This window comes from Antedon bifida, chromosome 7, assembly GCF_963402885.1.
Source record: "Antedon bifida chromosome 7, ecAntBifi1.1, whole genome shotgun sequence".
Taxonomy (NCBI): Eukaryota; Metazoa; Echinodermata; class Crinoidea; order Comatulida; family Antedonidae; genus Antedon; species Antedon bifida.
Genome location: NC_136232.1, coordinates 13,627,942 through 13,652,942, shown reverse-complemented (window position 1 = coordinate 13,652,942; position 25,001 = coordinate 13,627,942). Strand labels below are relative to the sequence as shown.

Genomic DNA, 25,001 nt, shown 5'->3' with positions numbered 1-25,001 from the left:
AGAAATAGAAACTGAGACAGATATTTCTTTTTGTATCCAACATGAACTATATGCTCTAGCTTTATGATGTCTGCATAAATAATGTAAACACATGCACTGTTTAAAATAATAAAAAATAACTTACAATCATTACTGGGTGTGGAGTCGGTAAGCACCTGGACATAGTTTGATGGGAAGAACCCAGTGGTACCATTCAGTTCACCTTCCCACCAGTCTGGGTCATCTTGATTCATCACATTAATTACAACATTCTTCTGAAATGTAAGTTCATCCTCCTTCTGACTTGTGTAGGGGTAGAGAGCAATTACTTGACAAACTAAAAGAAACAATATACCAATTTTCATTTTTCGATTGTAAAAAAGACTCACCAAGAGCATGTATCTAGTGCATCCAGGAAAGGTATAGATATGATTAGCATTAGTATTTAAATCCATAGAAATAATGCACATTTTTCATCTTCTAATAATATGTATGTAGTAGAACCCCTCCTTTTAGATGGCCCTATTCAGGGGACACACCTATTATGGGGAGACTTTCCCATGAAACAAATGTAGGGAGGCAAGACATGGTTCAACTTTTGATCTTTATTTGATCATCAGGAATGATGATGATTCCTGATGATGATCAAATAAAGATCAAAACATTGAATCATGGATTGCCTCTTGTTATCTGGAGTCAGTTTTATACTATGTTATTTAAACATAATCAGTACATCTATTGGAATGTGGGGAAGTATATGTTTTAACACTATAATAGGGGTTCTACTGTATACACATAAATGCCCAAATAGGCATCATATTTTCACTGAAATTGGTTAGTGCAAAGTTTTGTGCATTTGATGCTATTATGATTCAAGTTCAATTCTAATTGCCCAATGTGCCTTTAGCAAGTCATGCATCAATGATCATGAAGCCACATTATTTTTTCGACATCAAAGAACAATCCCAAGTATTCCTTTAGCCCCTCTAGTTTAACATGTGGGATAATTTCATGCAATATACACTAGGCCTACATGTGCTGTAGACACAGCAAAATACATAAATGATGAGTTATATTGAAACTTTTGAAAGAGACAATAGTGGTTAGTTGGCAGGGCAGAGTGCATTAGAAACTAAATGAACAATGTATTAGCTTCTATACTCCACTAGCAATTATACCTCAAAGGAATACCATTCAAAATGAATATAAATGTTACAAACATTTGACTGTGAATATACAAATGATCAAGAGTGTCATTTTAATGTAGCAACTTACTCATGTTTGCAGCTGGAGTGGTTGACCTCTGAAATATAAAAACAATACAATCAACACAGTTCATTAAAAAAATTAAAATTGTTCTAAACTACAAACAAAAAGAAGACAAGTATATTCAATCTCACTTAGATCAAAGTATATTGATCTAAAACTTGATATCAACATATATTCAATTAAATTTGTTATTATTAATATAATGTGGTTTTTAGTAGTATGTAAGAGAATGCACCTTCATGTTGAAGTGTGCAGCTGTTTCTTCAATAAATTATTATCATGATAGAATCAAGATGTTGAGATAGTTGTATATTGATAAGATAAATAAATTTAACTGAATTGATTGATAAAAAAGTCGGGTTAAAACTCACCACATCAAGGGTTAAAGGTGAGGGTGCACCCAATGGAGTTGTCTTTCCACTACCACCACTTGAGGTTAATAAGGTAACATAATTTGCTGGGAACCAACCAATCTGTTTCTTTTGGCCTCGTATCTATTGAAAACAAAAATGAAATGAGGAGCTTATGAAATATATTGAAAAACATTGCAACAAAGAGAATATTATTTAAATGAACACATATCATCAAACCATGGACAAGGAAAAAGAGGTCAACAACCCTGTCTGCTCCGCGTTTTGTGTAAATGATCATAAGAAATAACATGGAGTCTGTATTTTTGTTTTCCGTTTACCAGTTGTCTGTGTAAATTGGCCTTTAGTAGTAAACAGATGAACAAGCTTACCTGTTGTTCACCTTCCCACCAGCCACTTGCATTCTTCTTACGTATCTGTATCATTTGACCAACACCAAGCGTAAGCTGCTCAGGTCCAGTACCCTGGTATGCTGCTATAACTCTTGCAATTTCTACACAACAATCACAAAGTTGTATTGTTGATTATCTTTTGTTTACAAACTTCCAGAAAGTAATTTATTATAAATTTTATAACACACTTGAGTGTCTGGTTGAATTCTTTATACTGTATGTGCCATTCATTATTTGTACAGTGAAAGTTCTATTGAACGTTCAAATGACAATTTTTTCTTTAATGTTGTGCCTCAAGAGGCTGGTAATTGTTGGCAATTCAAAAGCTGTAGTGTGCAGCCTCTATAACTGTTTTACATAAAAATAAGAGATCTGCTTTTTTGAATGGCCTAGCCTTTGACGTTAGGATGGACATGGTGGATTAAATAAATTAGTTTAAAAAATAGTAAATGTTTTGTATTTGTTGAATATGGTGAATATTTGATGATTCATGAAATAGAACAGTTCATGAAATATTTGCACCATTCAACTCATAAACATTCATTATTTTTTAATGTTTCTATATTTTCCAGACAAGTCATGTACTTGCAGTTGATGCGTGTTGGATTAACAAAAAAAAGAAAAATACACAATGCGATCTTTATCATATGCAAGATGCAATTAAATGTTAAAATCTAATCAAAACATATTATTAGGAATATGAATGCAACATGCCTTTCTTTGGTAACGTTCCTCCTTTTGCACTGAAATCAGGCATTGACAATGTCAGTTTTTGCTTACCGCCCTCTACCTTCTGAACGTAGTTTGATGGGAATGTACCTGTCTGCTGTCCTATTCTACCGGTCCACCACTCACCCTCAGTACTCGTAACATAAATAATTTCATTCGCTTCAAAATGAAGATCACCAGGTTCCTCAGAAGAAAATGTATAGAGTGTCACATACTCTACAAATGATAATAAATCAATAAAAATAACACCTGTCACACCATTCTTGCAATTTGATTGGTTAATTACACATCACAAGTCATTTGGAATTAACTCTAACTAACGGAAAAGTGATATCTAATGGTGATAATTAACGCACTCTTATGCAGCTTTTTGTAAACATTTTTGTTGACTGATCTCGTTCGAAAAATCAACTTTTGTGTATCCAAAGTTGGAGTTGAAACTGCCTTTTTAATAGACTACCTTTCTGTCCTAGCATTTGTCAATCATTTACGATGGAAAAATTGAATAAAAGTAGGAATGTTTATGAAACAATTAATAAATGTTTTGTATTTGTTGAGTGGAGAGAATATTTCATTCAATTGCCATCATCAAATTGACTGCTCTATTTTCAAATCGCTTCCACCTCATTCAAAATACAGCAGTCAATCTTTCAACTCATAAAGTATTCTTACCATCATCTCACTATAAACATTCATTATTTATATATTATTAAATAGATCCATTTTGAAACTTGTTTGAGACCTGTATTATTTGGAGCTCTATTTTGTATTTTTAATACAAGTAATGTAATTTCCCTTAATGAAAATGGAGAAATTGATTTATACATTGTACTAACCAACTTCAGTGGTTGGCGTTACTTCTGTTGCTATCTTATCAACATTTATTTCTGGAGCATTCGTTTTTCTGCAAAATATATAAATACGATTTATACAATTATTAACATTCTTAATGGTAATCGTAACTACTGTACTCATTTTGTCTTTGTTTACATTTCACTCTCAATTTGCTGTATTAAACCAATAACAAGGTTTTCAGTCAGATTATTTGAGGAACGGAGTCAATGACTGAGGATAGTGGTACAATGTGGTTAATGCAAATTAACCGTAGGTCTAGTTTATGTTATTCGTCTATGTGGTATTACAAAGCCTACTACATTTACTCGTGATAATACTAGATTAGTATTCTGCAACTTTTTATTTCGCAATTTATCCCAGTTAAAAAAAAGTTTTCTCATAGAAAGGGGAATCAGACAATATGGCAGCTGTCGACCATTTGATATGTTGATATATCATTAAAAAATATTGGGATTTATTACTGTATTTAATATTTTGTATGGATTTATTTAATCACACTCTTGTTTAAATTACAAGACCAGGTAATTCTGGCTTATGAGTGAACAAATATATAAAATAATAACAACAATTAAAATAGACACGGATAAAAACATCAAATAAAATAACAACTTTAAACAGTCTTATAACATTAAACCTCAACATTTTTTTAGAGGGATAAACTAAACAAGGACGGTGTTCTAGGTGGCACTTATTCAAGGGGAGCTGTATTCAAAGCAGAGCATTTATTTGAATAAATAGGGTAGTTCATTTGAATTGTGACTAATAGGTCAGGTATGGTATTTACGTTTTATTTGGTGCAGCAATTAACTTGACATTAGATTTTGGAAACCAGCCTTCTTGACCATTCACATTACCATACCACCACATATCCTGTTGCTCTATGACCTTAATGATGTCACCCTTCTCAAATGATAGATGATTGTCAGTCTTGGCCTTCCATACAAAAACTGCTTGCGCGTATAATGCGTCTGAATTCATGGTTTGAATCTACATCGATAGCAACATAATTGTAAATTAGTAGTACAATAAATAATCAATATGGCAACAAAATATAGCCACATTGCATAACTATGTTTTACAGTATTACTATTGTTTTAAAAATATTATTATAAAAATAGTGAATTAAATTTTAAGCTGTTTTATTTTATATATAAAACAAATAAATATTGAGAGAATATCATCCCCAATATTGCAATGGAGTGTCAATGTTAATGGTACACGTAATATTCTTTATAAAATGTCAATAAAATTCTTTTTTATTGTATATGATACTAAATAAATCAAATATAACAATAATTCTTACCTCCGTTGGTGTTGTTTCCGATGGTACAACTTGTTTGAAAGGTGATGAGCTCATTGGAGCTACTAAAGCAGTCTGTTTTGATTTATCTATGGGTTTAGGAGCACCTTGCAAAGTATCATAAATGCTGCAAACAAATAAATATATTGTATTAAATCTTCAGTTTCTATTTAAAATGTTAACTATGCTTTGTACACAGGCATAAGTGCCTATATTCATCATAATTGTTTAGTTTAGTGGTTTTTTTTTTATCATGCATATGCATGTACATAGGAAGGGTCCCATAGGGGAGTAGAAAGTTGTGGTATGTGTCGTCCACACAATGCAGCCCAGTAGGCTGCAAGTCGCAGGTTATTCCTTTACATTTACAAAGAAAGCAAGATGAAATACGGCTTTATATCAAATTAAAAACCATATTTGAATTCAGTCTCACCTTTCTTGCACTGGTTGAGACTGGTCACCAAAGCTAGCCCAAGCACCATCAGTGCTATCCCCAAAGTTGTTATCGTTACTCAATTTATCATTGTCTCCAAAGTTACTATTATCTCCAAAGTTACTATTATCAGCAAATTTACTGTCGGTTCCAAAATTAGAATCTTTTCCAAATTTACTACTGCTTCCAAAGTTATCACTTCCAAATGCATCGCCTCCAAAATGGCTATCACTTCCAAATTTACTGTCTCCAAAATTGCTATCAGCTGCAAAAGTATTTGATGTGCTGTTGGAAGATGAAAACGCATTTTGGAAGGATTGCGCAATAGATTTTACAGATGATGTCGTTGAGACTGTTGGTTCTGGCGTTACTGTGCCTGATGGTAGTTTCTCTGCATAATTTTCTGGGAACCAACCGCTTCTGCCATCAATTTCTCCTCCAAGCCAACCTGGTTCTGCTGCCTGATCTTTTGCAACCTGTGAGGAACATGATATAATATTATTTTATACTATTTAATACTATTTAAAAAAACAAAAATAATATAAAACTTGAATAACTTAACCACATAGCCAAGTTTAATGTGCTCTAGAATACTTAACAAAAACGGTCACAATGGTTTTTGTGGTCTACATTACAAAACTTGAACTTTTGAAATGATTTGCCAAGTTCACAAACTTTAGTACACTAGGTGCATGGTCAACTTCTGTCAACTAGTTAGAACATTAGGGACTTTACGAAACACGACGGGAAGCCACAGGACGGTGCTCATGAATAATTTATGCATGAGCTTTAACAAAGTGTTAAACTTTTTGAGGACGATAAAGTTGTCATTTTCCCGTTTACGGAGAATGACTAGAAATAATGTATATATAAGCTTAAATATACAGTTCAAATTACACTTAAACGTGGAATTTAAATGAAATAACATTTTTATTGGGTTAAAATGGCTGTGTTAAAAGAGGCGTTTGAATGTGAGGCCCCTAGCTAGGAAGGCTAGGCCTATGCTGTATCACCAGAGCCAAGCGATTCAGAAGGGCCCTGCGCCACAAAGGGAGAGATCGGAGAGATACAGCTGGTCGTCGTCTTCGCGCAGGGTGCATAACTAACAAAACGGCTATGTTGACTGTATATGATTTTACGCTCTATCGAACACATGACATTCGTCTTCCTCCCCTAACCGGTGTGTTTCGTAAAGTCCCTATTGTTCTACACTGGCAAACCTTTGAAACATGTTAGTAACTAACAACAATGTTCTTACCAATATAATATCACCCGGTTTCATCTCCAAGTCTTCAGTGTTCTCACCACCAAACAGGAATAGTGCCTTATATCGGGAGTATTCCGAACTAGGCTTGTCTTCTGAAATCTTTGGCGATGCTGAAGTAGTTGGTGACTTGATTGGTGATGTCCTAGCTGCTGGAATAGGTTTAGTTTTTGCCACCTTTTCATTTTTCCCAAAATCAAAGTTTGACGAACTGAAATCTAAAAAAAAAATATTCTAATGAGAATTTTTTTGCATTAAAAAAAAAATGGCCAAACAATGGGAGTAGACAAGCCAAAATAATGGACGATAGACCAGATTAAATTACTAGACAATGCTTGTCAACACAAAAAACTTACCAGAAAAATTTGCGAATCCCTCTGATTTGTTGTCAGTTTTGGTTGATGACTGCTTACCTATAAATAAAATTAAAAACATTCTTAACACCATTAAATAGTATACCAACTATTTTATAAGACTAAAAAACTATAAATACTATTAAAAACACATTCTTAACATCCGTAAATAGTATATCAATTATTTTGTAAGACTAAAAAGCTTTCAATTTCACCTTGATTTATTCATGAAGGTCCAGACCAACACAGGGTTGTTATTCCCTGGGGCTATTGGGGTATTCTATTTGAAATAATTGTGGATTTTATATTACATATATTGAGAATTCAACTACTCTACTTGATTACCTACTTTCAATTTTGAAATACTGGACAAAAAATGTTATCAAAAATGAATTTGCTTACCACCAAAAGCAGAGAATGCGTCATTGTTTGATTCTTTACTGAACATCGACTGATCTATTAAAATAAAAAATGGATTGTAAAGATACTATAGATTTAATTTGTTCATTCATTCATCATTATCAAACAAATGTTCAAAACAAAATGTTTATGCTTTGTATGGCGAGAATATATTTTGAGTTGAAAGATTGCTTTCATATAATAACTACCTCCAAAGACATTCGCAAATGGATCATTTGAATTTGTTGAATTTTGAGACTTGGTTGAAACATCTACAAAAAAAAAATGTAATAAGAATTTTAAAACTTTTTTTAAATTTTAATTAAAATTAAGGATCAAATATATACTTAGTTTGTTGACTTATTTTTTTTTTAGTTGAACGATAACATTAAAATTATCAAGATACTTTCTTAAAATGTTTTATTTATAGGTATAATACTAACAGCCTATTGATTATGCTTTTAAACATACCTTGTTGTGTATCTGAAAATGGATCTTTTCCAAAAGCATCTGTAAAAATAAAATATAAAAATGATATAACCAGTGATGTCAGGCACTATAATATGCCAGAAAATAACATTCTGATATGAACACATTTATTATTTAGGTTCTACAGTACTACTATTTTGTTGTTTAAAGGCGAAAAATAAATTTCCCTAAACAAATATTCCACCCTATCTTGTTTGGATATGATTTCATAAATTCTGACTGGGACTCACCAAAATTAGCAAATGAGTCAAAATTGCTCTTTTGTGGCAATGTATTCTGCAATTTTAATTCCATTTCTTTCTTTTGTTTGTCTACTTCTTGTAATTTCCTAATTGCTTCTAATTTATCATTCTTTTCTTGTTCTTCTTTTTTCCGCCTCTCTTGCTCTGCTTTCTCTCTATCCTTTCTATCCTCTTCTTCTCTTCGCTTTCTCTCAGCCTGTGCAGCCATTTCACCATCTCTGTAAAACAACAAGAAGAATTATGTAATTTATTAAGATGTTTAATAACATAAACTCAAAATCATTTAACAATAGTTTGTCCATTTTAAGTGAAACAAAAACTAGAATAAAAAAGAAAAATTTGAATATTATTGATAAACTTGATAAAACCAGGAATTTCTGAACATAATAAAACCAAAAAATCAAATGGGTAATAAAACTCACCGTTTTCTGGTTTTTTCTATTTGCTTTGCAGCATCTACCCTGATATTGTAATTTCGTCGTAGATTTTCTAACTCAGATTGTTCTTTGGTTAGCTGAGCCTGAAGTTCCTAAAAAGAGAGCATCATTGGAAATGTGATTAGTTAAGAATAGTAAGCTTTTTCTTCAACAAAAAATAAAAAATACTTGTTATTTCTAGTTTCTATTTCTCTTCCCCGGAAGTAAGTACAAATTCAAGTTCTCAAATCAAGTATTCTTATATCTGGTCAGGAATGTATTCAGAGTGGATATCCACGCACCCAACTTATCAATATAGTTAAATTGCTATTGTTCTTGTGTTATAATAAGATCTATAAACTGTTTATTTTATAGCGTACCAAATTTGCAGTTGTACATCTTAAAAACCTAGTAAATCGGGTTACTCTGGTATACTAGTTCACAGACCCCCTGTCATAGATAATGTCCATAATTCATTATTTAATGTACATATACATATAAATACTAGATATAAAAAGCTCTTTATCAAATATACAAAAAGACAATAAGAAAATAAAAACAACACCTCATGGAACACAGACTGGTAATACATTAAAACATTTTGAGTAAACATCCCCAGTTTTCATCCATTGCTAAGCCATAAAAGGCATTTCTCATAATGCACATAACCAAAAATTATTAGAGTGGTTAATTCAATTAGTGAAAAACCATAATAGATTTTCTAAAATCTTTTTTTCTGAAAGGTAACAAACCATTGCTAATAAACATACGGCTGATGCATTATTGACTGCTGGAGATAACAGGAGAAAAGTGGAATCGCTAAGCCAACTGTGCCTTTTATCATTTATTGTTTTGAGTATTCTTATTTTATGAGATGTAAATCAAGGATGACTTACTTTTAATGATTTATTTGTATGATCAATAGTTTCCAATGTTGTAGCTGTATCTTTCTCTACTTGCTTCACGTTCACTTTTAATTTTTCTAAAGTAGATTTCTTGTTATTTAGGCTATGCATCACTGTTGCGTGTGTGTCAGCTAAAAAAAACAACAAATAAAAAAACAATTATATATCAAGAGTTTGCATTCATTTGAAATAAACTTGCTGTCAGTATTTGCTCAGATCCATGACATTATGTTAGGTCACATCTATAATACTTGCATTTAAAACCATTGACAAACATTTAAAAAATACAGTAGAATCCCTATTAAAGGAAACCATTAGGATCCAACAAAGAGATGTCCCCTGAATAGGGGTTAGTAATAATGTAGTACTATAATTATTGCCTCTCCATCAGTTTATTAGAAAGTGTCCTCATAACAGAGCTGTCCCCTGTATAGGGGTGTCCCAAAGGATGGGTTCTGCTGTATGATAATGAAAATAAAACTGTAATGACCTCAATTTGTTTTAAATTTGTACCATGATAGTTTTGATGACACTTACATATACCACTCTCTCTAATAGGTTGCTTGGAAGAACTGTGTACTTGGTCTTTCTCTTTATCTGCTAACTGCTTTCGATTTCGAATTTCCTTAAAAAATAGCATAATATAATCAATTCTTATAATTGAAAGATTTTTGTGCCAAGCATACCTCACTGTATTTAACAGTAGATTTTATCGACTTCCCAGACGGTTAGGTTGATGGGAAGCTACCAGAGTATGGGTTATATTTATTTTTGAAAAATCGAAACAGAAATTGCAAAGAGGCCGACTTATTTGTTGATTATACATTCAACATGACTCAATTCTATGCAGCTTGTGGTGAGGAAACTACAACTTTGGATGGGATTAGATTGAGGATGATGGTATTTGGCAGCTTTTAGTATTTAATAGATTTGATTACAAATAATATAACATTTATTTGAATAGGCAAACCACTGAAAATGTATGTACAGCTAAAAAACTGTTATATTCTGCTACTCCTGATAGTATTCTTGCAATCTGATTGGTTAATTACAAATCATGTCATTTGGAAGCGGAAAAGTGATATCTAATGGCGATAATTAACACGCTCTAATGCACGTTCAAATGTTGAGAATTTCAGCCATGTGACGTTGTTGACTAATCAAGTTCTAATTGTGCGTGCCATCTATAACTGTTCTACTCTGCGTCTAAAGTTCAGGAATTGATGGCCTAGCTTCCCGGTCTAGCATTTATCAATGATTTACGATGGATAAATTGAATAAAAGTGTGTGAAAAATTGACTGCTCTATTTTCCACTCGCCTCTGTCTTGTTGAGAATAGAGCAGTCAATTTTTTAAATCGTAAAATATTCTCACCATCCAACTCATAAACATTATTTGTATATCATTCCATTTACATTGAATGTCTCACCTGAATTTCCTGCTGTAGCCTATCTATATCAGAAACTTTGACATCTCTACTCTGTGACATCAGAATGATTGATGTATGCTGGCCAGTTACACTATTCTTACTTTCTTCTAACAACCTATTTAATTCATTCTTTTTATCTTCCTAAAAAAAAAATTGCTAGCATTACATAAATTTTAATAAGAAAACAACAATGAAAATATATTGCTTCTTTATTCTTCATTCAAAATCGATGGAAGGGTTTAATAAATGTCGACTTGATGTTGAAGAAGCATATGTAACAAAGAGAAAACAATTTAAGAAAAAATATCAATTAATATCTAATGATCAATAGTGATTGATTTTGATAATCTTATGACGATAATGATGATAATGACATTGACGATGATACAGTGATAATTTTACTAATGGCAATGGAATTTTTTCAGCTAATGGTGATTATTATATTTCAAGATATGTTTATTTCATACAATTAAAATCTTAGAAGGCAGCCTAAAGCTGAATTCTTTTAGATAAAGAACATTACAATGATGATATTATGAGCGACTTACCAATGTTCCCAATTCGCATTGTAGTGTTTTTGCCTTTCCCTTTAAATGTCTAATTTCTTCTTGCTCTCTCATTCTGATAGAATCCAACTCCTGTTTTTTATTTTTTATTAGTTCAAGTTGTCTCTGTCTCTCCATCTCCCTTCTAGCAGCCTACAGATATAATAATAATAATTGTATTAGTTTAATTAAAGAATACGATACGATACTATTTATTGTCATTTGCTGTGGGTATCAGTGGCTGGATCAATGGAGATACAAATAAAATCAGCAAAATGCTAAATCAAAACGATAAAGTAAAACAGCCAGAAAGAAATTGCAGAGCTTTCGGGTAGCACTAACCCTTCAAAAGATGAAATATTATATTTGAAAACTTAAATTGAATATTAAAATAATAGCATCTTATGGTATATACTGATGATGTGAGATAGAAAACAGATGGGCAAAAAAGCATAGTAAAAAAAATAATACCAACAAAGGGTTATAAAACATAGTCTGAAGTACTAAAATACAATGAAACATGGACATTGGAAAATATTTATAAAATGAAATATACTGAGTACACAGTAAATATGTAAATAATCTTCTGATGACGGTGATAAACAAGTATCCACAAACCTCTCTCTGCTCCATTATTTTTCTCCTTTGTTCTTCTTGTTCTGCTTCTATTTCTCTTTGCCTTGCAAGTTGTTTCTCTAATTCCATTTGTCTTCTCCTCTCTTGTTCCATTCTTATTCTTTCCTTTCTTTCATGCTCCTGTTTTTCTAAGTACTCTTGTCGATCCTATAAAGAAAACGTAATTGTTAATGTATAAACCTATCTATCCTAATCTATGTTTACAATGCGACTTTGTCACTAACTTTTGTACCCAATGACAAAACTGAACAAATGAATAAACTGACAACATAAAATCAGAGACATTATTTTATATCATACATCTCTGTTTACTGGCTTGAGGCTTTGTTTTTGCGTGAATAAATTGAATAAAAATATAATATTAATATTCTTTATGGTTTCTTTCAACTAATTTACAAACTTACTCTTTCTTTCTTCTGTTCTTCCTGCAGCATTGCTCTTCGTCGTTCAAGTTCCATTTGTCCTCGATCAAAGTTTAGTTTCTTTTTCTCTTCTAAACTAACTAATAACGCAATAACAACATGGTGCTAATAATTCAAAGTTATTCAGATAATTCTATTTAAAATCAAAATACATACAAGCAGAATTTACAGAAGAATTCAACATTAAAAGAATAACAATACTCAGGTAAATGCACTGTTGACACTTTATCACAATATACAGATACCTGCTTTCTTTACTTAAAATCAAAACAGAGTGAAATACAAAAGAAATTAGATTAGAAAAGTATGAAAGTAAAATAAATACCACTTACAAATTTTTGGTTTATCGTCCATGGCATCTGATTCTACACTGCCCTGCTTGACAATAGTTGGTGAAAGTGGCGGAGGAGCACCAACAGCATTGCCTATAGGAGGCATGCCTCGTCTGTACGATGGAGGAATGAGTTCTTGGGGTAAGATTTTGGGCAAGGGTTGGCCTGATTTGGCAACATCGACTAGATGCATAGCAAGACAGAACTCTTCTGAGGTAAGCTTTCCATCATTGTCAATGTCAGATAATCCCCTAGAAAAGAAAATATAGAGTTCTAAATTATAATAATTACAATCGAAAGAAGGTTTTTCAGGGCCCAATTGTAAGTGTAAAAAATGGGGCCATAGACAAGTAAATTTATACTCATGCTACAACCAAGGCAAACTAACAACAGGGCACTGAGCTCGCCTTGCCAAGATATTAACTCGTAGTCCTTTGATCTTGTGTCTGGCTGCAACAAATACCAACAGTACTGTACTATGCACATATTATCAGTGGCGCGTGGTGCCTAATAAGGAGCGTGAAACTGATCGTGTTGCATCACTTTGATCTCCGGAGCTCAGTATCCTGTTGTTAGATTGTCTTGCTACAACTTACCATATTTCTGCTAATGCTGCATTCGATAGGAAAGACTTCTGTAGGATTGCTCTTGCTTCAACACCAGTCAGAAATCCTTTTCTTTGTCTATCGTTCTGGTTAAACATCTGCTTGTACTTCAGTTTCATTGGATGAGGAATCGCCCAATCAGCACCTAAAGAACCACTTCTAGACCTATGAAACAAATATCAAAACATAACTCTTGCAATACCAGATGCGCAGGAAAATTTAATTGATTCTAAACTAGACTTTCCAATAATTCTTTAATTTTAATTGTTGGTATTCTTTTAGATAACTTTAAAAAAATGATGGTTAAGTGTTTTCCTTAGCTTAGTGGATAAGGCCACTGATACTGTAAAAACTTTTACATACCTACTATCTGGTGATCCTACAATGGGTGCAACTCCTACTGGCTGCATACCTACAGGCATCTGTGAACCCATGATAGGTACACTCTTAGTAGCCTTGGGGCCAGGTTGCATGATAGAGCCTGGCATATGCATACCACTAGATTGCAAGCCTGTAAATGATGCACTAGACATGTTCATTCCTTGCTGCATGTTGCCTAGGCCTTGCATACCCATACCTGGCATTGGACCCATGTCTGTCAAAAACAATGGCATTTAGTTAAGCTTATCATGGGTCCATCGTGTATCGCGCAAAACATTTAAAGGATTTTTAGAGATGAAAATATGATACTTGTCGGACAAACCAAGCATAACTTTGTTGCATCTATAAATTCAAAGCTCATTTAAGTATGTCTAATTTGAATGCCTTATTAGTTTAAGGGTCTAAAAAATTGTTAAAATTTGAAACATAAACTTAAAATCATTTTAACAAATTATGAACATGATTGGTTTAGGAAATATTTAAGTTCTGCATTTTTTTAAATTTCACACATTTACAGTAATCTATTATGGAAAACTTTGTAAACTTGTTACCAAGGATTATTGGGCTGTCCTGAATCTACTTGAACATATTTGCATATGTATTTATTTTTTACTCTGCTTCAACAGATTTAGTCTATATGTATTGAATATACAAAAATTGGAAGTAATATATATCTTCTTTTCACAAACAAAATCCTATCAATTTTGAAACATACAATTTCATTATGCAAGTTTTGTTGATGCTAGTTCAAATATATACAATTTTTATGTTAATGATCATTGCATTTCCATGGAAATGCATCTGTAAAACAGATTATCTATAAATAGGCTCTATACACATTTAAAACAGATTCATATTGTATATCCACTATGATGATCACTAACCAAGAATATCCCTTATGGCAGTAATTTAAATTATTTGACTATTGTCAATGTTGAATGTATTGAATGAATGATGAATTTTATATATTAAATTCTATCCAAAATGTAAGTTTTGGTTCAATGTTTCAGTACATTATAATAAAAATGATAATCAGCATTAATGAATACATTTTATTTTGATTAGTAAACTAGATTGTTTTCAGAGTAGGTATGTTATATTACTTTTGTATGTTCTCTTGTGGAAAAGAGGTTGAAATCCTTTCAAATCTGAGTATTTTATACAACCAAGCTATTCAATTTGTACATTTTTTCCATTAAATTAAGGTTATAACAGCATTATAATTTTGGTACAGTGTGTTATTATAGCTTTCTCAGAGAGGTATAAATAAACAATGGCAAATTATTGGCATTGTTGCCAAACAGTATGTTGAACTTGAACATGAAATGATCATGTACTCATTTTGGATATCAAGTTTTGGTTCAATGTTTTAGTACATATGATTTCAAAGTCACAGGTGCATCGCAAAATTTACGTAATGAGTTTTCTGGCAAAATCTGGCAAATCGCGAAAATTTCTAGTAAACACACTGTAAATAAATCGTAAAAAATATAAAAGTTGATTTTTTTTATTGTTTCTTTTGCTTTCTTTCGCGATTGTTCTGAAATCATATGTACATCCCTAATACGTGTTGAAAAATTATAGTCCTCGGTCAAGTTGTCCTTTAATGCCTACATATGTGGCATCTGCAAGGGAAATCAGACATAAGTCGGAATTTTCAAAATTGAGATTTCCACAAATACTGAAACTACATAATCCAAGATTTAAAATGCTGAAAAAAATATCTTGATACCATGTCTACTTCCAGAGATATCTCAGTCTAAAGTTTTGGTTGTTACAATCAGTGTTTTGAGAAAAATGCTTTTAAAGTTAAGTAACAGGAAATGACAAAAAATAAAAAATAAACAGGGCGTGTAAGTTTACGCCTTAGCAAAATGGTATTCTAATTGTTTTATTTCAATAAAACTTCGCACCTTCCTTAATTAACTATTGTTCTATTATTATGCAAAATTTCATTAAAATGAACTCAATGGAACACTTTCAATTTAAGCATAAAACATGATAGGTTTTATGAAAATCATACATAATTTACACCATCTTTTTAACCAACATACTACACAAAATGTTAAAATGTATCTATTTATTTGTCTCAAAATAGAAAAACACCAAGGTAATGTAAATAAATATTATTTCAGCTATCATTTTCTGTAAAAATAAAAAAATGTAATTTTTCAGCCTTTTAATGTTTTTGCCTGTTTCTACAAATGCGACTTATGTCCAATTTCGCTTGCATGTGCCACATATTATTTTGATTAGTGTAATTAAAACTAGATTGTTTTCAGAGTAGATGTTCTCTTGCGAAAAACAGGTTTCTATAACTAAAAATATGACCTGCTGCATTAAAATAATAACATTTCCTGATTTCTCGTTTAATGACTTTTACAACAAGCCAAACTAACTCATTTATTTATGCAACTAAATTTTACCGAACCATTTGGTATTAAACATTGGGAGTGAAAACAATCAGGAAGAGGAGGGCTTCATTTCGTTTGAAATCATTAATGATTACCATTAGATTTAAATAGACATTGTGCCACATGAATTACTTACTAAAAGAGCCCATAGGCATTGCTGGCTGCAATTTCAATGATGGTGGAAGGGCATTTGGTAATTCAATTCCCTGCAATTTCTTTTTGATCAAGAACATGGCAATTGAGAACTCTAGTTTGTCCATTTTACCATCCTGGTTGAAATCTGCTAATGTCCTATAATCACAAAATAAACAATTTGTACACATTGTTATTTTCTTGTTTTGTTTTTGTGCAATTTAAAGATAAAGATAAAACATGAAAAATAAAGTCAAACTTTGAATAAGTTTCAATAAGTTATTTACTTTCTTCAGAGCAAAAAACAAACAAAATAATGATTTCGCATATAAAAACACAAAATACACATTCAATTTGACCAAGAATCATATGCTTTTGGTTTTTTTTTAAATTGGGTATTTTTTTTGTTTCCGATCCAATTTTTGGTCAAAGTGAATAATAATTATAACATTATTATTGCCTATTAAAGATGTATGGCCCCTTGAAACACAAAAAAATGAAGGTCAAAATATTCTAAATTTAAATTAGCCATATCAAAGTAATATTAAAGTTATTCACTTTAAGTCGAAAATTCGAGCCAAAAACAACAAGTTTACGTAATTAACAGGTAAATTAGTTTGATTGCATTTCGTCTGGAAAATCGTCGCGAGCGAAAGTAAACAAAGATTTAAAACCACGAGTACGCATTATGCATATTCTAATTAGGATTAGAAGGTATTTTCACACAGATCGTGAGAAAGTTTTATGAAATATGCAAGCGCGTTTCATTATGGGATATGTTTTGATCGAAAACTTTGACTGGAAGTCAAAGTTATTTTTGAAACAAAAAAACGTCTGTATATCAGTTAAATGATTTTTTTTCGACAAATTTTTGGTGAAAGTTAATAACTATTATGATACTTCAAAATGACCCACCTTTTTTTTAAATCTTTTACTTTTTTTGAAATTAGTCAAAGGGACAATACATCTTTAAACAAAACAAAAAATATGAAAAATGCAGCTAAACAGGATTACCACATAGATAGATTGAAATCCTTTCAAAGCTGAGTATTTTATACAGTACTACCAAGCTATTCAATTTGTACATTTTTTTCCATTAAATTAAGGTTATAGCAGCATTATAATTTTGGTGCAGTGTGTTATTATAGCTTTCTCAGAGGTATAAATAAACAATGGCAAATTATTGGCATTGTTTTTTTTTTGTCTTTTGTGAGATTCACTCACTTTTATTTCATTCTTTACAATTGTTACAATAACAATCAATTTTGTTTCAGTAGAAAACTATCTCTGCAGCTTAAAGTTTTTTTTGTTTTTCTTATTTTTAGTATTTTACATATATAAAAAGTTAAAGCATTTAAAAAATAGACAAAAGTTATATAAAAATATACATCACATAATATAGGTTCACAATTGCCATTACAACATCACAAAATAAAATATACTGTAACTCATATAGCACCAGTAAATAAAACTATTAAGGTAGAAACCATACTAGAATACTAAGTATTGTGTCGTAATAATATTTTCTCGTGTTTTTAGCCTGTTATTGTTTAACAATTATACATTTTTACATTGCTAAAATAATATTTTTTATTTTTTCCCATTTTTTTATGCTTTCCTCTTTTTTTATACACTATATCACATTCCATTCTGAATAGAATTCCTTGTTTAAAAGATTTCCATAAATTAAAATAACTTTTATTTGTAACATCAGCCAGTATCTTTTGTTTATAAACCGTGAAAGCAGCAAATGTATATATAAAATCAGTAAGAATATTTCTTGTTCCAATTACCAGATTTTGAAAAGACATGTTTGTATGATTGGTACCTTTTAAAACAATCTCTATTTTTGTTAATTATTGGCATTGTTGCCAAACAGTAAATTAAACATGAAAATGATCATGTACTCATTTTGGATATCAACAACTAGGAAAAAGGGTCAAGACCTGTTTCCACGGGAACAATTGACATCCTTCCTAAGTATTTTGGAAGCTTATAATAACAAACGTTTAATTTAAAACAGGTACTGTACAGTAGTATCACATTGCTTCCTGATATTATAACAAACTTATATTAGAGTTATTAACGGATCACTCACTTCCTGAAATATGTAAACTTAGACTGGTATTAAAACAATAAGCCTTTAATATGGATTTTGAATATATTTATATGCTCATGTCATAGTGTGTAAAATACAGTAGGCAGGGCAGCTAATCTCATAGAAATCTATGCCACACAGTTTAAAGCGTAGTTATGATTTCTTTTTAACATTTTTCTTTTCTGCTGCCAGCAAATAAACCAGATTAAATAGTGTATGTATATACTAATCTCATTTTTTTTGGCAGAACATCACACATTTCAAATTATTAGTTAATTGACCAATTCAGTCTAAAATTTAGTTATTTCTAGTTATTCAACAGAATCAGGTCCATCAACAACAACAACAAAAATTTAAAAACCTGCTTACCAAATTTGACCCAATACTTGATTAGGTAAATTAGATTTCAGAAAAAATTCCCTTGCTTGATCACCTGAAAAACGAAAAAGATTTTAAGAAAATAGTATACAGTGGTCGTATTCACTAATCCCAAATAAAATAAAATATTGCCCGTAAATATTAAGTGTTTCACTTAAGTAACATTTGAGGATTTCCTTTACTTATAAATAAGTGATTTTGAAGATCTGTATACATTTTAAAAGTGCGCCTAGTGTTTTCCTTTAATAGTCTAACTGTAAATTGTGAATATGACCGTTGATATTTAAATTACTGTATATATAATCAAGCTTGTACAATACCATGAAAGCCCCAGTGGTCTAATGGTTAGGACAGCTGCATATCAAGCAGAAGGTCCAGGTTCGAGTCTCGATTGGGACGACTTCTTCTCATTCTCACAGATTTCCTCATCTTATCGTTTCAAATTAATTAATTAAATTTCAGTATATCACCGGGCGGTTTAGAATTAATGTTCATTGATCTTTATTTGATCATCATCAGGAATGAACAATAATAAATGATCAAATAAAGATCGAAACGTTGAATCCTGGCTTTCCTCTCGTTATTTGGAGTCAGTTTTATACTATGTTATTCATGCTGATAATATGTAAACAATACTTACCACCTCTGCATGAATTATTATGTTTATTGTAATATTACCATATTATTCAGTTCTTTATTATGCATCAATGGTTTGCAAAGTGATTCATTTCCTTTTTTCCCTCATTAAGTTTCTTGCATTATAAAAGAGTGGATCAAAAAATGTATAAACTTACCGGTAATAAATCCATTTATTGGTTTCAATTCATAGAAATTTTTATCATGCTTTGCACGATCTTCTGGCAAGATTCGCCAATCTAAATAATAAATTCAAACAAATTCAAAAGTCATAATGCTACCCCAATGGTGACTGAAATGTCACTTATTACTTTCTGCTTTCAAAGATTGTGTGAAATAATTTCGTTGTTAAAGTGAAAATGTCAAGGAAAAATAATTGTTATAATTTGAAAGATCATGGAGATCTGAATGCACTTGCATACAAGCCGACACTTTTGATTTGGTAAAGCATTCTTTTTAAAGTCAGTCTCAGCAAAAGTGCATTTAAATTAATTGTAAATATGTTCTACAGTAATAGAAATGTAAATTGTAAATATATTTAACCTATATATATTTGACAAAATTCTGATAGAGTATATTGACATTATATTATATCAAAACCAGGATGATATATTTAGGTACTGTACTGTACACATTAAACACTGTAAAGGTATTTATTGTCATCCTCAAGCTTAACTGGAAACTGAGAAAAATCGGATAGGTTCTCCACTGCCGCCTGTAGTTTCAGCACCTATTATCAGCACACTGGGAAACGATCCCCTACTCTTTTCGAATAGTGTAGTTATTTAAAATGCACTACTGTATATGTACACAGGACCAACGGCTTTACAAGGACACGGCAATGACAGTAAAAACATCTTGCCTAAAGTTCTGTCTACTACTAGAAACTAGTTTGACAAAAGAAGTGTGATGTGCTCAAATATGACAGTGATATGACATCATCATGTGATCATCATGTCCATATATGGGCACATCACATTTTTTTTTCACATAAAGTTTGATAGCATAAGGATGCATGGAACAGGTATTCACGAACCTATGCCTATCATCACATGCTAGTCCGATATTATCATTACACCATCACTCTCCTAACTGTGTATTGAATCATGAGTACTAAGGTAGTTACTAAAAGGAAGTTTGACAGTTCATGGAAATTACTAGTAAAAGGCTAATGATAAAGACATATTTTAAGCTCTGTTTACACTACCAAACTTTATGTGACAACAAAATGTGATGTGTCCATATATGGACATGATGATGTCATATCACTACCATACCAAATACATACATACCATACCAAATTTGGGCACAGCTCTTTTTTGTCAAACTAGTTTGATAGTGTAGACAGAGCTTTACAAAAAAGCATGACACACTATTTATAAAACGCCTGAATTTATTAACTAAACGTATAATGATACTAAATAGGCCTAATGTATATTATAATCGAACAGTTAAGACAGGGTAACCACTTTAAAGTTCTGCACATAAACAATCAGCTACCTAACGCCAAAACACATAATTTTTAATTACAGTTCATATTGTACATTTTCAGTAATTTTTCTCTAAAAAAAATTAGATACAAACTGGATTAAAAGAATAATAATACGCCAATAGATTCTTCTAAAAATGTATTGATGGGATGCAACAGTGTATTTTAATGTTTATGGTGGGAAGTCCAGTAATAATACTGACATTACTAAATGTTAAAGAAGAGAGGAAGAGAAAATGCGGCGAAATTCTACAAACTTACCATCAGAATCGTGAAATTGAAATGGCCAGTTGAAGTTAGAGGGTCCTAAATATCCGTTATTCATTATTTTAACAACTCGTTGCAAGTTATGTGTTAAACATGAGTGCTAGCTATCGCAGTTAAAACTTGAAATACAGAGGTGAATAAATGGTTGCATTTTAAACATGAATCAGCGCAGGAAATGCTAATAAAATATTCATCAGTTTAAATAATGAATCAAGTCCGTTCATTGACACAGTCACACGTTATACAAAGGATAGTACATAATTTAAAATAATTAAGAACAAAGAAAATAATTTTAAAAAGACAAACAAGGTCACTTGCTCATTTAGAACATTTTACTTTAAAAATTTGGTGTAAATTGGAACATACGTCGTACAGTAAGTATTCAAATGTTCTATAGTGAGGTACAGGTACACATACAGCCATAGAGGTATTATAGTGAACTACTGCATGGTGCAACTCTTCTGAAAACCATGCATGTAATCATGTCCATTAAAATATCTCTATGATTTAATTCATTATTTTCTGTCAGAATAACAGTGCATGAACGACCTTGATGCTAAAAAAAGTAGGCCTACAACAAAAAAAGCCACTCAAAAATACAGTAGACTGAAATAAGCAATAGTAAACAATTCAAAATCATTTAATTAGTCTCAGCAGAGCTACAGTTATAGCACTACTGTACTATACCATGGTGCTGCTACAAATCCTTCAGCAGTACAGTGTGTGGAATAAACAGTTCAGATAAAAGTACAAAGCTAAGCTACTTTGTAATTTAATTCAATAAAATAACAAGTGTAAATAATTCTGAATAATGATGCTGCTAAAACTAGTATAAAAATAATAAAACACAAGAATGTTCTTGATTTTTATGTACCCCCATTTTTAAAAATATATTTTAGTCTACTCCGTAGCATTGTTATATTGTTACGTACAGGGGTCACGATTTAAAGTTCAAAGTTTACTGTGACCTCCTTCGACTCATATATTATACTCTGTACACGTACTGTATGTTTGTTTAAATGCATTTAAATGAGTGGAAAATAAACGAAACGAAAATGTACTTTTAACTCCATTTTATTGTCATGTGTAACGTTGTAATTTTACTCCTTCCTACCTAGGCAGATGAGACTTACCTGAAGCAGAAGCCTGCATCATTTTGATAAATTTTAAAGCTGGGTTATCAAAAGCACAATTATTAATAATAAGTCATCACATTTCTAAAAGAAAAAGGAATTATAATGCGTGTGAAATCAATTCTTAGTAATGAAAAATAAAATATAGAGTATAAGCTTTTACAAAACACTCAATCTACGCACACTCAGAAAACACTCATTTTATGCAACAACATATACGCACGCACAGAATGACTGATGTGATGCGTGAAACTACTGAAAATTCCTATTAGGTTATGAGAATGAATAATCCAGTTTACCGTCCACCGCCTGTATGCCTAAATAGTCCATGCCGAAAAAAACTCATTATTTACAAAAAAATTTATTTGGGAAAAAATTGTCTAACAGAAAAATATTTCAATCACTGCGCGTATTTAGCCTAACAGCAATTCTGATGGGTTTTGACAAGTTTGGGAGGTAGCGGATGGTACACCTGCATTTTTCTAACGTAGCCATGGCGCAGTGCCGAAATCAAGATTTGTCGAGAAAGCCCAAACCGGAAATCCAGAAGTTGCATATTGCAAAATCAGTGTCGTGTGATATGGAAATTTGGAAAATAAAATAATGAATAATGAAAAAAATAGCCTCCTCTATTTTCAAAATCCCTCAGACAGTAAACCGGATTATTCATTCTCATGGCCTTTATACTGTACTACAGAAGGAAGGCTACTGAAATTAATTATAGGTTGTGCGCTATTTGAACGATTTGCACAATTTAAAATTGTGCTAGGATTTTCAATATCAATGTTGTATGAAACCAAAAGAGTGTATAAAACCTGTTACATGGATACAACAAAGTAAACAAAGTAACTACACAAAGAATACAACATTTTATGTTTTAATCAGACAATAAATTTCTATAACAAATAGGTCTTCTAAAGTTGCAGTCTATGTTCCCGAGGTTAAGCGTGATCGGCCGAAGTGAATTAAGACATAGATTACTTCTATGATTTTTCCATGTTGTACTTTTTGTTAAAATTGCGTAGCATGATTTTCAAGGAAATCCATACGCAATTTCAAATCGCGCAAACAAAAGCGTGTAACAATTTATGAGCAGATGTGTCATCTCAGTTCTGATTGGTAAGTTAAAATGCTTACGTAGTACATTTTGTCTCTATTCATATAATATACAGTAACAAAGTAAATACAGATTCGAGCTGGATGGCTCAGTGTATGTAATGATTTGGCTGTATGGTTCCAGCCAGCGGTTGTTCAGGGATGATTCTCTATCTCTGCTGCACAATGGTGAAAAGACGATCGGGGCCAAGGACGATCGGGGCCATCAGAGACGATCAGGCCCATTTTTTTATGTGCCCGATCGTCTTATAAGTTTGGCACGATCGTCTTAGGCGTTGAGCCAAGTGCATCGTTTTTAAATCCGTTCCATTATACAGTAGTTTATGATTGAGTTCTCGACAAACAATGTTTATGTTTATAAGATTAATGGTAGCCATTACATGTGATTAAAAAAGATATGATAGAAAATTATTAGATTAATAAAGGTGGCGTAAGCTAAAAAAAACACCACATTTTGTCAAATGTCATTTGGTAACTGTATATTTGTGTCTACTATTGCAATTGTTTGGCAGAGATAGAAATTGAATCCCTTTTTTTTCAGCCTAAATGAATTATTTGTTTTTGTTTATTTTATTGTGTCTGGTATATAAAAAATAGTAATGTCCACTCCCCTTAAAATAGGGTAATCAAAATATATAATAATATTTTATGGTGAACAATTATAAATCCAATTCGTTTTCGTGGACCCAATCGTCTCCCCTTTATTTTTATAATGGCCCAATCGTCTAATTATATTGGGCCTGAACGTCCGCACAGTTGAGCCCGAACGTCCACAAAGTTGGGCCCGAACGTCTGCACGCATTGGTACCCAATCGTCTTTAAAAAAGGCTTATCATCCATGGCCCAGATCGTCTGTCACTCTACTAGGCTAGGCCCTAGTACTACTACTAGTAGTAGCTTAAATAATGGCCTACTAGACTTAGAGTAGTACTAGGGCTTAGTAGGTTTAGGCCTAGCTACCTAGCCTACTAGGTCAGTGAGTTTAGTCGGGTGCCTAAGCGGTAGGACTACTACTTGGCCTAGCTAGATAGGCTAGGCCTAGACCCATCAATCATGTCATGCTCTCCCGGCCCTCTCTAGCTAGGCCTAGCTTATATAGTACTAGGCCTAGCCTATTAATAGCCTAACTAGGCCAATAGGCCTAGGCTAGGCTAGCTAGATAGCCTCCTAGCCTAGCCCTAACTGAATAAAGAAAATTATACACTAAACGTGTGTGCAATACAATTCATAAATACTAATAATGCGATTAATAAATTACCCTAAAAATGGTAATCAGTTCAGTACCACCACCACACAGCGGTGCGTAGACGCCCTTCGGAAAGGTTAAATTTCATGCACACCACCTACCACCAGTCGGCGCTCACACTTGTTGTCCACTTTAGAAAATATAGATTAAGGTCCATGATTGGTTGAACCAAACAGGATAAAAATACTAAATCACTTAGGTGTATTTGTTTTGAAATCAATGTAAATGCCAAAAAACCTATAACGATTGTCCTTATTATTGAAAAATTATGTTCTTTGATAAAACTGATCTTTTATATCTATCAATACTTTGTTTTGATTAAAGCAAGGGTAAAACTTTCCTAAAT

The 25,001-nt window shown here is 31.9% G+C and overlaps 1 protein-coding gene across 2 annotated transcripts in view; it reads right to left on the bottom strand.

Annotated features, from left to right (window-relative positions):
- Positions 1 to 24,778, bottom strand: part of LOC144848447 (intersectin-1-like) — a 59,361-nt gene extending 34,583 nt beyond the window's left edge. The window contains exons 1-30 of one of the 2 annotated variants that reach the window (XM_078705179.1): positions 24,668 to 24,778; positions 22,294 to 22,377; positions 19,563 to 19,643; positions 18,760 to 18,823; positions 16,297 to 16,451; positions 13,729 to 13,960; positions 13,357 to 13,530; positions 12,761 to 13,011; positions 12,411 to 12,508; positions 11,989 to 12,153; positions 11,374 to 11,523; positions 10,826 to 10,966; positions 9,934 to 10,021; positions 9,388 to 9,527; positions 8,498 to 8,604; positions 8,064 to 8,293; positions 7,816 to 7,854; positions 7,554 to 7,616; positions 7,348 to 7,401; positions 6,949 to 7,005; positions 6,587 to 6,810; positions 5,329 to 5,804; positions 4,899 to 5,022; positions 4,380 to 4,582; positions 3,577 to 3,644; positions 2,726 to 2,956; positions 1,991 to 2,112; positions 1,620 to 1,742; positions 1,255 to 1,282; positions 125 to 316 (exon numbers count right to left, since the gene is read on the bottom strand). In XM_078705179.1, the coding sequence (XP_078561305.1) occupies positions 125 to 316; positions 1,255 to 1,282; positions 1,620 to 1,742; positions 1,991 to 2,112; positions 2,726 to 2,956; positions 3,577 to 3,644; positions 4,380 to 4,582; positions 4,899 to 5,022; positions 5,329 to 5,804; positions 6,587 to 6,810; positions 6,949 to 7,005; positions 7,348 to 7,401; positions 7,554 to 7,616; positions 7,816 to 7,854; positions 8,064 to 8,293; positions 8,498 to 8,604; positions 9,388 to 9,527; positions 9,934 to 10,021; positions 10,826 to 10,966; positions 11,374 to 11,523; positions 11,989 to 12,153; positions 12,411 to 12,508; positions 12,761 to 13,011; positions 13,357 to 13,530; positions 13,729 to 13,960; positions 16,297 to 16,451; positions 18,760 to 18,823; positions 19,563 to 19,643; positions 22,294 to 22,315 (4,102 nt within the window). In that variant the 5' untranslated portion in view covers positions 22,316 to 22,377; positions 24,668 to 24,778. The remainder of the gene's footprint in view (positions 1 to 124; positions 317 to 1,254; positions 1,283 to 1,619; positions 1,743 to 1,990; positions 2,113 to 2,725; positions 2,957 to 3,576; positions 3,645 to 4,379; positions 4,583 to 4,898; positions 5,023 to 5,328; positions 5,805 to 6,586; positions 6,811 to 6,948; positions 7,006 to 7,347; positions 7,402 to 7,553; positions 7,617 to 7,815; positions 7,855 to 8,063; positions 8,294 to 8,497; positions 8,605 to 9,387; positions 9,528 to 9,933; positions 10,022 to 10,825; positions 10,967 to 11,373; positions 11,524 to 11,988; positions 12,154 to 12,410; positions 12,509 to 12,760; positions 13,012 to 13,356; positions 13,531 to 13,728; positions 13,961 to 16,296; positions 16,452 to 18,759; positions 18,824 to 19,562; positions 19,644 to 22,293; positions 22,378 to 24,667) is intronic. The other variant, XM_078705180.1, reaches the window with a different exon arrangement.
- Between the last annotated feature and the right edge of the window lie 223 nt (positions 24,779 to 25,001).